Source organism: Nicotiana tabacum, chromosome 8, assembly GCF_000715075.1.
Source record: "Nicotiana tabacum cultivar K326 chromosome 8, ASM71507v2, whole genome shotgun sequence".
In the NCBI taxonomy this organism is placed as follows: Eukaryota; Viridiplantae; Streptophyta; class Magnoliopsida; order Solanales; family Solanaceae; genus Nicotiana; species Nicotiana tabacum.
The window spans coordinates 55301890-55316368 of NC_134087.1; the positions used below are offsets into that span (position 1 = coordinate 55301890).

Genomic DNA, 14479 nt, shown 5'->3' on the forward strand with positions numbered 1-14479 from the left:
TGAAAAAAAGTAGACAAAATTTATGGCCAAATTTTTTAGCTTCTGTAACATTGAGTCAATCACTTGAGAAAACCCAGTATGAGTGACCAACTGAACAAAGCTTTGGGCTTAGAACAAGTGGTAGCGTGTACCCTAGCAAACGAGCCATTTTACATGCAGCCCGTGGCATTTTATGGACGCCCCCAGCTCAAAATGCATCTCAAGGCTCACCTGTATCATACCTCTTAAACCATGACAACAAGGTGTCCAAGAGATTGAGATGATTATGGTGGTGGTGGTGGTAGTAGCAGTGGTGATAATGATAATGATACCGATGACAATGATGATTACGCTATATGGGCAAGACAGGCCTCATCCATCTTGTGATTCTTGGAGATGGGGTTTGTGTGGCGATGGTCTGTTCACCGTAAAGTCCTTTTACCAGAGTATGTTGGTGAGATAGGAGGCCTCTTTTCCATACTCCTCGGTCTGGATTCCTAAGGCGCCCACGAAGGTGTGCTTTTTTGCATGGCTAGCGGCGAGGGGAGTGATTTTGACTGCTGAGAATCTTCGAAAGAGGGGAATTACACTTGTTAGTTGGTGCTATATGTGTAAACGCTCAGGGGAAGAAGTTGATCATCTTTTGTTGCATTGCCTCGGCTCTGTGGAGGGCGATCGTGAACCTTTTTGGTGTTCAATGGGTGATGCCAAGCACTGTAAAGGAAATGCTATATAGTTGGGCCGGTTTCCGTAGAAGAAGAAAGCAAAAGGCGTGGAAGTTCGCCCCGTTAGCTCTCATGTGGATAGTTTGGGGGAGAGAAATAGGAGAGCTTTTGAGGGGATTGAGTCTCCTTTTTCACATCTTAAGAATAGTCTTTTATCTTTGATCGTTTTTTGGTGCACTCATATAGCCCCTATTTGTACAGAAGATTGGGCGTCTTTTGTAGAGAATCATGTTCTGATGTAAATTCTCTACTTTTTGGTATACTTCTTGTATACGGGAGATTCTCTCATTTTTGATTAATACAATTTACCTTATCAAAAAAAATGATGATTACGCTTATATTATCAATATCATTTTGAATTCTGATCATCTGATGATTATTTTGACAATGTAATTATCATTTTTATTAGTTTAATTATTAGCAGTAGTTGTTGGCTTGTTGTGGTAGTGATAGAAATAGTAGTAACAACAGTTGCAACAGTAGTAGTAGGAGCAGTAACCGCTCAGGTGAACTGTTTGACAGGAAGCAAAGGCAAAACAATTAAGTGAAGTACTATAGATTTTTTCAATTTGATTTGCTTGCTAATGGAAGTGCTAGTAGAAGCTTATAGTCAGATCCCATTGGATTGCAATAGTTAAAACGAAAAAAAGATCATGCAAACTCCGAGAAAATTCTAGAAGGAACAGACATTTTACATCACCATAGCAAAAAGATGAGATTTCACCACCTTGCATAATTCTTTTGATAAGGACTGCTCTGAAGGGCTCATCAATGCAGCAATTGCAGAAACAGCCAATTTAGATTGAACACGACTGCCCTCCAAGCAAACCTTCTCTAAAAACGGATATATATCACTGCAAATACAACCGCTCTAACTCAGAACCAAAAAGAGAGTAGTAACGCAGCATAACATATGCAACAAGGAAAAACACATTCCACTTTTCTGGGGAAAAAAGGGAGGCTAACTAAACATTCTACACGGGAAAAAAAGGTGGGGAAATGGAATGTAAAAGCATGCAATTTCTTGATTGAGTTCTAGAAGAAGCCAACCACCAAAGAACTTGTGTAAAAACAAGTACAGAATGTGTAATCTAGTCTTTCAACCAAGTAAGAAGAAAACCCACATCATCCTCCTATGTGAAGGTAGAGACTGTTTGCTATGATACATATTAGGAAGAAGCTGCAATCCTGTCTTATCAAATCATAGCACCAACAAGAACTCAAACAAAATGTAATACAGAAAAGAAGAAAAAAGAAGCTAAACTGATGGTCTGAGGAATTCACCCAGGTTGAAGCTAATAGCAGAAAAGACTTCATTGCTTCAGGATTAGAAGTGATGCTAACATGGTGAAGCATCTGGGCCACTCCTTGGAATAGTAAAGACAACAGAACCAAAGGGCAGACTTTAAAAAAGAATCAGATGATTAACTTAAGAAATTTAACACTTGCATATGACACTAAAATAGAAAGCAGTGAATGTAAAATTTAATTTAAGTTCATGTTCTTGCTAAATCACCAAATGAAATATTTAATGCCGAGAGATGCTAATTTCCAGAACAAATGCCAAGGGAGGTAATGCTCAATCTCATAACAGACAAATTACACAGATCATCAAGATTAGTAGGTCTCGGAATGGAAATGTTAAATATAGGACATTATACAGTAAATTCTACAGTGCATGAACCAAAGAGTAAGTTACTCCCAACCTAACCGTGTAAACTTTTGTCAGACCATATGCCATATTCATGTGAAAAAATAATTAATGGAAGCTTAATCTGTCTCTTTTGACTCATTTTTCCACATACTGCAGTCGCTCTATAGAAAAAAATGCACAAACCACAACCTAGAACGTGAAAAAATTACCCAAGGTTGATTAACATATGGGATCCTTCTTTTGCAAGAATCTGGATCAGCCGTTCATTAAATGGGATAATCTCCTTTGACAACAAGAGCTGGAATTCTGTCTCCAAACCTCTCAAGAGTGAAGGAAATGCACTGAGAATAGTCTGGCAAAAAAAGGGGATGAATATGAAAGCCAAAGATATAGCATACAATAAATACGGCTGCAAATACTATATGAATAAAAATCTAACAGACAAAATGAAAGAGATTAACAGGGTCAAGGTGGCATGTAAAGCTTAGGTTACCTAAAGCCCTTTATCAAACTGGAGAACTTCATGCCAAAGAAGTGATTGCACCAGCAGATGGCTTTGTGAAATATCAATGAAAAATAACTAACAAAAGGTAGCCTTTTTAAGCATGACGACTTTCACATTTGTCGTGCTCAAATAGCAAAAAATCTGAAGCTTTATATGATCCCCTTTTCATTTAACATAGAGACTAGTACAGTAATAGAGAGCTAGGTTTAACTTTCTAAAAGTCACCATCAGCGGAACTCAAAAAAGAACTTTCTCAGACTTATAGTCTAGTTCAATTAAGTGATGCCAGTATTTCTATTGACTGTCAGAAAAGGAAGAGAGGAAGAAAAGACTAGAGTGCAATTTTTGGACTATTATAAGCATAATCTGCAAAACAGTCATCTGTTACTACCCAAAGTTCCTAAGGAATATTGGGTGTGAGGAGCACAAAAGATGACAATAGAAAAAAGCTGCTAATATCCACCAATTTCAGGATTCTTTCTTTTAAAGTAATTTCTCTTACCAAGAGGAGTTGAACAGAAGAGTCCTCCAAATGCTTATTTCTGAATCTGTCATCTGCAAGATGACGTAAAATACAGCACACATGCTCTGAACCAAACAGATTGAATGAGCATTTCATAGAGACTAATTGAAGAAACTCAGCATGCGGATTCTTGTCCCCAATCTCTCTCAAAAGATTATCCTGGATAATGCAAAGGGCCGACAAGTTGTGCATTAAATTTGTCAAGGAATTGATAATGGCGCAATAACTAAAATCTAAAGAAGAAAACAAGATAAAAGGAGGGAAAATTAGATTAATCCACAAAAAATTGCACTACCATGTTATCATGAACTTGTATGTGCCCCAAAATCGCTGCCTTACGCCAAATCAGGTGTGCATATAGTCCAGACGGAACCAAAGAGTTACAGAAGGCAGATATATTATGGGGAATGACCACACAAAACACTCTGCTTCTTACTTAAATCATGAAAAGTAAACTCCTCTCTAACACAATTGAAAGTCCTCTTTGACTCATTAAAAGTGAGTCGAACTAATTCAAATGCATTAAAGAATTTACTCAACATCGGAAATGCATATAACATAAATATCTAATTTTAGATAACTAGATCCTCTCATCCATAAGCTTGTCAAATACACTCAGTTTCAGTGCCTCCACACCAGCACCCACCACCAGGGCTAATGTAATTGTAAACTGTTATCTTTAATTAGTTTCCAAGGCAAGAAAATTTTCTCAAAATAGGTAAATGTAGAATGGGAAGAAAAAGATGTCTTCAAATTAAATATGCAACATTTACTCATAAAAAGTAAATCACTTTGAAGTTCTAGCAAGGCTGTTGCCACTGTACAAGCTTATAGCCTGAAACCCCAAAGAAACCAAAAGGTTGATCTTTTTCACACATAAGCTTAGGCATACACCTATCCTGAAATGTTTTCAAGCTTCTCTCCAGAAAATCTTCTTCCTTATACTGACCAAAACCAGAGCTCCAATCACACTCCTTATTTTGTTAAGCATTCTCGCTCTACTCCAAGCCCACATTTCAGTCTGTTAAGCCTTGGAATCATTTTTCCCATTGATATTTGATACATTACGGCCATTAACATTAGTCTACTCTCTTTACTCCAGGCAGACTCCTTGGCCTGTTTAGCTTTTTTTCCTCTCGTTAAATCACAATTTTCAGTTTGTTGAGCCACTTAGGGCTCCTTGAAAATCAAGCTCATCCAAGAAAAACCACTCAAGAGGCCCAACCGCTTGCCCTGCTTCCTGGTTATTCTCAGTTCTAGACACCACAGAATTTTAATGCAATTTATTGGGGGATTGAATCCAAGAAAATATAAAAGCCACTGGAAGGTTAAAAAAATTATCCTGAGATTACTTGAGCAAGAATTCATTAGAAACTCTAAAGGCATCTTGCTCCATGGTAGAAATTTTGATAAAAAGAAATCCACTCTATATCCAGGTTGAAAGTGAAAAACAGTAAGAAAGTAAAACTTAAAGTGAAACAAGCTCACCCTGGTGGTTTGAGCATCTTCAGTTTTCTGTTCATTTAACAACTTTCCCAACAGATTAAATATTCGACTGTTTTTCACCATATCCAGTTTACGAAAGCAGTCTTGTGCTTTGGTAGTATCCTCAAAAGATGCTGACATTTTCACAATGGACATTTTCATTTTCTTTTCTACTTCTTCAGAGACTTCCTCCTGGAGGATAAAGATAGAAAACCAATGCAAAATTACTACACAAAATGAAGTGAGAAAATCATGTGGGAGGACCACCATTCCCTGCAATTTGGAATTTCTTCATAAAAAACACAGCAGTCTGTCTTGCCAACATCAGCTACCAAGAAATTAGAAACAAGAAGGGTAGTTAATGCCATCAGACAGGCATTCTGGGCTAAACCAGAAAGGCTTCAGCCAAAAAGGAAAAAGGTATCCCAAAGTTCAAGAGGTACTCATATCTGGAATTTGGAATTTCGAACAATCCAGTAATTATAACATTAAAGCATCTATTGCCTCAGCTTTAATGAATTCAATTTTCTCCTATACAGTGGAGAACAAAGAGACTTATCAGAAACGATTAACAATTGGCAATTATTTGAGATACCTTGTCTTTGTTGCAGAGAGTTAAGTACACTTGCAATTCATTTCGCAACCTGGAAGCACATCACCCCATGAATTCAAGCAAAAGAAGCAAAGCAGATCTTAGAAGTTAAAGAAATCCAGATTTCACCAAAGTACCTCAGCTTTTGGGACAAAATTGCATTCAAAGCCTTCAGATGACAAGGCGTAAAAAGTGAGAACATGAAGACCCAATGCCTGGTTCTATCCTCAACTGAAAGAGAACCAGGAAACAGAGAGTCAGCTAGCACAATCTCCATTCGCTGAGGCCTGTGCATCAGATGAATCATAATTAGATCTCCATCAACTAGAACATGCATCTATTTAGAACGGTCACATCATGAAATAGGCATACTTGAACTCCTTACAGTCTCTGTCATAGCATAGCATCAAAATTTTACATGGAATCTGTTCAAAATGAGCATTGAAATCCATGATTGCAGCAGCACATTGTGTGCAATATTCCTGATACAGTTCTAACAACTTTTTCAATGCTTTCTTTCTGACAGACACCTATATATTTAGATGGAAAAAAGAGGCAAAAAAAAGCAAATATTAGAAAGCACAATCAGAGTTCTTTTTAAGAAATGCACAAAAAACAATTCTATCTTATGGAAGCTGTTCAATCACCATAACCTTTTTATCTCTCAGTCGTTCTGCAACAAGTGTGATTAGTTCAGACGGAATAGATTTTAGCTTATGTCTTGCCAAGTCACACATCACAGTAACTGCCTCTGATCTCACTCTGTCATCAGAATCCAAAAGTCGATCTTGAAGAGCGGCTTCTCGGTTCACAAGAGTTAAAACATGAGATGTAATGCTGAATTAGAAGACCAACATTAAGGCATTCTAAAAGACAAAAAAGAAATGAAAACAAATGGCTTTCAAGTTTTGACATCTTACCAAGAACTTTAAGTGATTCTTTTGCAGATGGATTGGTCATGTAGAACGCTTTAGCACATGAAAGTGTAATGAGTCTCACTTCAGCAGACTTATCACAGGATCTATTTAAGAATTCAACGAAAAGCTGGTGATAATCCTGCGCAAAATGGTTTCCAGGCAAGGAAAAGATCCTTTTCATCAAGCCAAGAGCTTTTATCCGAACATCCACTTGATCTGTCTGCAAAGAGAGTTACATTTCTAGTTTGAGCAATAAAGTGGGCAAAATAACCAACTTCAATGGAAGAATTTTAACAACAGTAATATGAGAAAATGAGGAAGACATTACTTTCAAAATTTATTTTAGCATTCATCGGACCGGAAAACTAAAGCACACCGTCATACCATAATAGACTAAAAGGCAGAAGAATCACACACCAATAATTCGTTCATCAAGCTAGGTATGACAGAAAGAAGCATTTGAGGAGCACACTGGAAGATTTCATATATAATATCATGGTAGTATTCCTTGATCTCACTCTGCACAGCATCTCTGTTGAGTATGCAAGACCTTAAAAACCCTGAAACGATATCTTCGATCTTCTCACTGCATTTTTCAATGACAGAGACAGCAAGCTGGTGGGACGCACGAGATGCACCCTGGAACAGAAGTTAAGAAATGATTCCATTTAAGACAAGTACACAACAATTTCATAACAGGAAAAAATGAATTGCAAAACTAAGAGAGAAATGTCAATCAATTTCACCTAAGCCAAACAAGCACCACTTAGTAAGTGTATAAAGTTCCTATATTGCACATCACTATAAACTTGCAACATCTATACTACTAATATATAAGAGAGGATGCCTCTGATGGTCAATATGCCTGCTTCATCATGAGGGTATTTTTGTCATTTCACCATCAATGACAAAAAACACTTAGCATGACATGGAAGAAGGTAATCTTTCAAAGCCATAACTGGAAGTAAGCTTAAAAGAACAAGTCTATGAGCAGTGTTATGGCAACATGGCAACTACAATATCTCTCTATGGGTGGCAGGCTAACCTTGATTAGCAGTGTTATGGATAGCATTCCAACCTATTACATGCCACTTTACCCTATGCCTAATAAGGTGCTCGAGCAGCTGGACAAGCTCAGGAGGACCTTTCTTTGGAAAGGGAATAGTGAGGGGCTAAGTTCCACTTTGTCAAGTGGTCCAAAGTAATCCAACTCAAAGAACTTGGTGGACTTGGTATCAAAGATTTGGCAAAACACAACAAGAGCATGCTAATGAAATGGCTAGGAAAATTTGGGGAGGAGGATACCAGCCTGTGGAAGAAGGTGGCGATAGCCAAACATGGGCAACAAAGCCATTGGTGTACTAAACTAAGCAGAGCCCCTCATGGAGTGGGGTTTTGGAAACACATCAGTAACCTTTGGGATGATTTTTCACAGTATGTCTCTTTCAAGGTTGGGAATGGTACTCATGTTAGATTCTGGAAGGATATTTGGTTTGGAAATTGCCCACTGAAGGAGAGCTTCCCTCTACTATTTCAAATAGCCAATGATCCCAATTCTACAGTTAGGGGATATAGATCAGAAAACGCATGGGCCCCTCTCTTTAGAAGAAACATGCATGACTGGGAGTTGGACAATTTTTTTGTGTTGTTGGAAAGACTGGAAAACCTCACCGTGAATGATCAGATTCCAGACAAGCTCATATGGGGAAGAGGTAGTGCAGATTCCTATACAGTCAAGGCAGGCTATAGGCATATGTGTGAACAGAATGGAATCATAGACTCTTGGCTGTGGAAGCTCATTTGGAGGACAAAGCTTCCAACAAAGGTTATTTGTTTCACTTGGACAGCCCTTAGAGAAGCCTGTTTAACTCAAGATAATCTTTGTAAAAGGAGTTTTCAGTTGGTGAATAGATGCTACCTATGCCAGCAAAACTCTGAGTCAGTCAACCACCTTATTTTGCATTGTCGAATGGCAGCAAATATGTGGAATATGTTTCTAGCAATCTCGAGGCTTAGCCGGACACAACCTCAGGGCATTAAGGAGGCAGTAGAAGGATGGAGCAGATGGAAAGTTGACAGAGCCATCAAGAAAGTCTGGAAGAAGATGATCCCAGTATGCATTTTTTGGTGTCTTTGGCAAGAAAGGAATCGCAGATGTTTTGATGGCATTTCAACTCCAATACATGCTCTTAAAGCTAAATGTCTTGTGTATCTGTTTAGTTGGAGTATTCTAGGCCCTGTAAATAATGTTATTCCCCTTCTAGACTTCATTGGCTCACTTACTCTAAGTTAGCCCCTTTCTACTTTTGATTCTTTTTGTTAGCTCCCGGGCAGGTTTTTGTTATATTGTAATGGAGCTAACATTGATACTTCTTGTAACTTTTGCATCTTCTTGATGCTTGAAATGAAGCAACTTATCTCATCAAAAAAATTAACAAGTCTATGAGCAACTGCAGATAACATGTACTACTACTCCTGCATTTTGACGAGTCAATCAGAAGGTTCGATTTAAACAGATGATTCTGCACCCAAAATTAAAGGATGATAAATTCAATATTACTATCAGTTTGGGGCATTACTAATGTTCATACGTTGATGAATCCTCCAACCCCTATTTTCATCTTTTGCACTACATCTACTTAACAAAACACACTAGCCCTGCTCCACAGCCAAAACATGTATTACAACTTTCTACATTCAAAAAAATAGGTATTCTTGGACAAAAGGAAGATGCCTTTGTCACTTCTCCCCAAACACCCAGAGGAAAAAGTTAGAGCAAATGATAAGTCTCCATTAGCCCCAAGGAAATATGTGCTAATCTAAAGCATACCAGGATCCATACCATCACTAATGCAACCAAAAAGTAAAAAAGAGAGATTAAAAGCCATAACTTCTAAGACAGTAGCAGAAACTTTATGCAAAAAATTTATCTACAAACAAAAACTTCCGTTGGCTGTGAACCTAAGGGAGGGGAACTGCAACTATGGACTCATAACTTGGCGGATAGTAATTTCCAGACATCCAAATCAGTACAAGGGTGTTGTCTTCAATCATCATGGATATAGAACCAGTGTACGTGCAGGTGATGGACACTCAAACAACAATGATAACAATTTTCTCAATTCCAAGCTAGTAGTAGCCAGCCATACATATCCTTGCTATCCATATAGCTCCATTAAACCCATCTCAATCCAATGTTTTAAAATTTAGGTTCTCTATCACTACAAGTTATCTATTTTTTCTATTGGAATATAATCTCTAACAAAACTTACTCTTAATGAACATTGGACATAAAGTAAACGTATCAATGTCACTAAAACTTAACCCAACTAAATGGTATCACCTGTAAGGATCTTTTTCTTCCATCCTGCCCTTTCACAACCCTACTCCAGTATTTGGGCTTAGGACAGGTAATATGAGCAAGCTCACAGACACTCGGTTTTCTTACAGCCACAGCACCCCGGTCTACAAACAATTGTTTTTCATTTTTCTTAAAACCGTCTTTGCGAATTGAATGTAAGTTTGACTTCAGAGAAGTCGAATTAAAATAGTTTTGAACTAGAGTCATATATGAACAACTATGTATTCGATATTACATACACACACATATAATATATACTCCCTCCGTTTCAATTTATCTGAACCTATTTGACTAGGCACGGAATTGTTTAAAAAAAAGAGAAGACTTTTGAATTTGTGGTGCAAAATGAGGCACATATATATTGTGTGGCTATAAATCACTGCATAAAGGTAAATTGTTTCCAAATATAGAAAGGGATCTTTTTTTGGCACGGACTAAAAAGAAAATAGGTTCACATAAATTGAAACGAAGGACTATATATATATATATATATATAAACTGAGAAATCCCGAGCGAGGGCCAATGGCACATGATTCGGAACTCATTGGATAATGGGCCCACTCCACTACCTAACAAGTGACGTGCAACTAACCCATACATTAGATCAAGCCCTAGGGGCTACACACACACACATATAAATATATTGTGTGTGTGTGTGTGTTGGTGAATGAATAGCTTCATCACAAGTGCCACTTCAGGGCAAGAGATTACTTTCTTGGTTTATTTAGATAAGAAGAGTGTAAAAATTGATCCATGAACTTATGTAGAAGTATAAGACGTTCTGCATCAGAAACTGTACACTGCTGTAGGACAAAACATCAAAAAACATTCATTTTAATTTGGAAAAGGTCTATATGAATTAAATAAAATTCATTTGCTCTTAATAGGTGACATAAATTGATTTAGAAATGGAAAATATATAATTGGATAAGAAATTAGCTAGAGAAAAGAAACAGACAACAACTACCCAGTATAATCCCACCAAGTGGGGTCTGGGGAGGGTAGGATGTACGCAGCCTTACCCCTATCCAGGATAGGGAGACTGTTTCCGAATGACCCTCGGCTAAAGAAGGTGAAGGAAGCCCTGATAGCAAGTGATAGCAAGAGATAGCAAGACAATTAGTTAGAAAACTAAATCGGAAATAACAACAAAGAAGAGAAAAGAAACAGAATGGGAAAAAAATTATAATGGAGGCAGAGTAAATCTGAAGACTTAGGAGTACTTAAGTCCTTAATTAAAGTTTTACAAGTTCAGAAAGGAAGATACAGAAAATAGAACATCCTCTTCAAAGCTTCAGCTACCACCCTACCCCTCCTCCAACTGTTCTCCAGTGAGAAGATGACACCAAATAAAACTTGGTTTGTGGCTTCAAGACAACATCATTGAGTAGAGATTACAGCACTAGGTATTACTGCTAATTTATCTTGGAGAAGGACAAAAAGAAGATAAAAAATTTCTGTTTTACAGGGATAAAGGAAAGAAGGTTTTTCATCTCTCAAAACAAAATTGAAAGTATCCCTGAAACTGCTAATGCAGCAACCACTTTTAGCTTTGGATCTTATTAAGTTATAGATCATCATATATACCTTTGCTTCTTTCAATAGGTTCTGCAAAACCACATCCAAAAGGGGCTCAGAAACTTTTTTTTCAAAAGTGAGCAGCTCAGAACTGCTCCTCTCTTTCTCTTGCATTTTCTCCTTCATCTTCTCCTCCAAAATTTGTGACATTATCGATACTACTGCAGAAACCATACTTGGAGGGTGATGTTCCCTACAAGGAAAAAGTTAGCACCATCAGATAGTAAAACTAACCTTCAAGAGATGTGCCCATGTAAACCGCAGGAAATTTAAACTATAAAATTAAGCATGAGAACATGACATGGTAAACAATTATGTAAATTCAATTTAGCATCCCGAAATTTCCTGACTTGGGTGAAATTCCTAGCATCAGATATATTCATCCGCACCCACTTTTATTTTAATCGGTTTTCTTCATGTGCTGTTTCTCAAAGCATTTCAACTACTAGACAAATCAAGGAGTTTAAAAGATGAGCAAAGGGGGAGGGGGCATCAAAGCCCTCAGAATCAATCAGGAAAAAGGGCTAATAATAAGGAAATAAAGAATTTCACCTCAAGACGGTAAAAAAGTTTTTGAACAATTTTTTAACCAAATCTTCACAGCCGATATCTAGCATTATCAAACAAAACCTCAGTTTTGCAACAGTCTCTAACAGCTGTACCCTCAAGCTGAAGTAAGGATTCTTGGTATCGTCAAGCTCTGCGAAGATATTGACGAGAAGTCTAAATATATCCTGCTAAAATTTGAAAGTCAGCAATTGTATTGACAGTATTACGGACTATTACTAAAGGGAGAGGATAAAGAAGAAAGTAGCACGGAGAGGACCATATAACAGAAACAATTGCACAAAATAAGACTTTACCCTAGAAACTGCATCAGTAAATTCGGGGTCTGGTGCCAAGACACGGATAATTTCGCAGAAGCAGATGCCAACCAGAAGTCTGATATCTTTGTCCTTGTGAAGAAGTAAACTATGTTTAACGAGAGAACTGCTCAAGGGTTTAATGACAGACTTCAGTGATTCGGACTGCTTTAACCCTGCAAAAGCACGATTGGCTTGCTGCAGCAGAAACAGCTCATGTCATGCAAAGAACTAGAGAGTAATATGGCATCTGAGAAGACAAAGCACAGTAATTCTCAAAAGCCAAGAAAACTTCATCCAGATGCTAACAATCATACTTTTATTATAACCAAAAAAATCCCCTGTGAGTTAGCTGGCTCAACCCCAGTAGGCAACGTGTTCAAAACTCAGGCAAGTATGCCTTTACCCCTGCTCCCACTTAAATACAAAGCATTGCAGCAGCAAGGTCCAAATCATGACTTGTGCCTTACAGTCACATTCCACATTGCGCCCTTAGCACTGAGCCTACACTCTTGGGGTAACAATACTTATTATTCTTTTCCCTTTATAAGTATTTTATTTACAAATGCCCCAAGAAGGTGTCACATTTTCTTAACCCAAGAAAGTATATATACATTTCTAAAGAGCCCAAAAGCACACCAGATTCTGTACTCCATTTACAATTGCCTTTGCTTCCACCACAGAATGTGAACTCTCACTAGTACTAGTTGAGAAGTGAATTATATGTATGTTCCTTCATACTACATGATATCATTTAAAAATACAAGAACTAATAGCATGTTCGGTCAAGCTTCTTTTGGGCCAAAAGTGCTTTTTTCCAAAGTTGAGGTGTTTGGCCAAGCTTTTAAAAAGAAAACAAAATGTTTTCGAGTAGAAACAGAAGCAGTTTTTGAGAAGCAGGAAAAAATAATTGATCCCTAAAACCACTATTTTTTAAAATACTTAAAAGCACTTTTTTGGCCAAACACTAATTGATACTCATTAGTGTTTTTCAAATTAAGAAGGAGAATATCAATACAATACAACAACAACACAGTATAATCCCACTTAGTGGGGTCTGGGGAGGGTAGTGTGTACGCAAACCTTACCCCTACCCTGGGGTAGAGAGGCTGTTTACAAATAGACCATCGGCATCCTTCCCTCCAAGAACTTTCCACCTTACTCTTAAGGAGACTCGAACTCACAACCTCTTGGTTGGAAGTGGAGGTTGCTTAACATCGGAGCAACCCCTCTTGTCTCAAACACAAATTGCTTTACTTGTTTGAAAATGAAAAAACACTTCTCAAAATAAGAAGCTGATTTTAGAAGCTTGGTTAAACAGGCAATAAATAGCAAAAAGAAAGAAAAAAACTTACAGCTAATTCAGATGATAGATTTCTATGTCAAAAAAAATATCCTTAACAAACTTACTGAGCTCCAATAATGAAGAGAACGTAGTGAAAAAAGAGCAAAAATTGCCAACACAATAAGCAATAACAGAATTGAAAAGAAAAAAAAAAGGAGTTTTTGATAAATACTAGAGTGGAGCAAATGGAACCCAAACTTATAATATCTTCAGTCGCAAGGGCAAGGCATGTGAGAATTAGAGCATAAATGATAAATTACTTAAAAAATTAAAATATATTCGTGTTAGAAATGACAAATTAACAAGTAAGAATATTCATAAAGCATGTTTAACAATTGGAAAAACGAGTAAAGGTAGTTGAGAATGAGGTCTTACTTTTAATAAGTTGACTAGAGTATCTTTGTTGGGGCAAGTTTTGTATGCACCCAATTGTTTCCCAATTCGGGAGATTACTCTTATCGCCTCCGTCTCGGTGGAGTCCGCCATTGCGAGGTGAATCAGAAACCCTAAGAAGCTTCCTGAAATTTTTAGAGAGCGATTAGCGAATGGAAGCGCGTGTGAGAGAGGGGTAGAGAGTACTGGAGAGAAAAACTTTTTCCCGCCTTACGCCCTTTATGATGAGCGCTACCCGACAAAACGAAAATTTTCTTTTTTTCTTTCTTTTTAATTTAAATTTTTTCTATTACACTAATACACATTGTTTGATATATAAATATATTCAGTATAATCAATACGGTATTTGATTTAAAGGCAGAGAGACCTCATTCGTCCCATCACATAATTTCCTTTGCTAATATAACTACATAAAGGTCAAAAAAAGATTATTCTTATCGACAAATATTTCATTAAAAGGGCTGAATTTCAACAATAATAAATAAATAATTTTAGTGCAAAATAATTTAATGATAGTAAGGTAAAATCGCAAAGGTAACCGTGATAGGCGCGAGACTAT

General features: G+C 37.3%; 1 protein-coding gene across 13 annotated transcripts in view; it reads right to left on the reverse strand.

Moving 5' to 3' along the window:
- LOC107805260 (sister chromatid cohesion protein PDS5 homolog B) overlaps positions 1–14110 on the reverse strand; it is a 39059-nt gene extending 24949 nt beyond the window's left edge. For 7 of the 13 annotated variants that reach the window (XM_075219278.1, XM_075219276.1, XM_075219273.1 and 4 more), the window contains exons 1-14: positions 13903–14110; positions 12183–12380; positions 11872–12056; positions 11329–11512; positions 6798–7019; positions 6384–6600; positions 6117–6262; positions 5836–5993; positions 5601–5750; positions 5467–5515; positions 4875–5063; positions 3366–3545; positions 2568–2710; positions 1432–1558 (exon numbers count right to left, since the gene is read on the reverse strand). In XM_075219278.1, coding sequence (XP_075075379.1) covers positions 1432–1558; positions 2568–2710; positions 3366–3545; positions 4875–5063; positions 5467–5515; positions 5601–5750; positions 5836–5993; positions 6117–6262; positions 6384–6600; positions 6798–7019; positions 11329–11512; positions 11872–12056; positions 12183–12380; positions 13903–14013 — 2259 coding nt within the window. In that variant the 5' untranslated portion in view covers positions 14014–14110. The remainder of the gene's footprint in view (positions 1–1431; positions 1559–2567; positions 2711–3365; positions 3546–4874; positions 5064–5466; positions 5516–5600; positions 5751–5835; positions 5994–6116; positions 6263–6383; positions 6601–6797; positions 7020–11328; positions 11513–11871; positions 12057–12182; positions 12381–13902) is intronic. The other 6 variants (XM_075219282.1, XM_075219280.1, XM_075219272.1 and 3 more) reach the window with 5 other exon arrangements.
- Between the last annotated feature and the right edge of the window lie 369 nt (positions 14111–14479).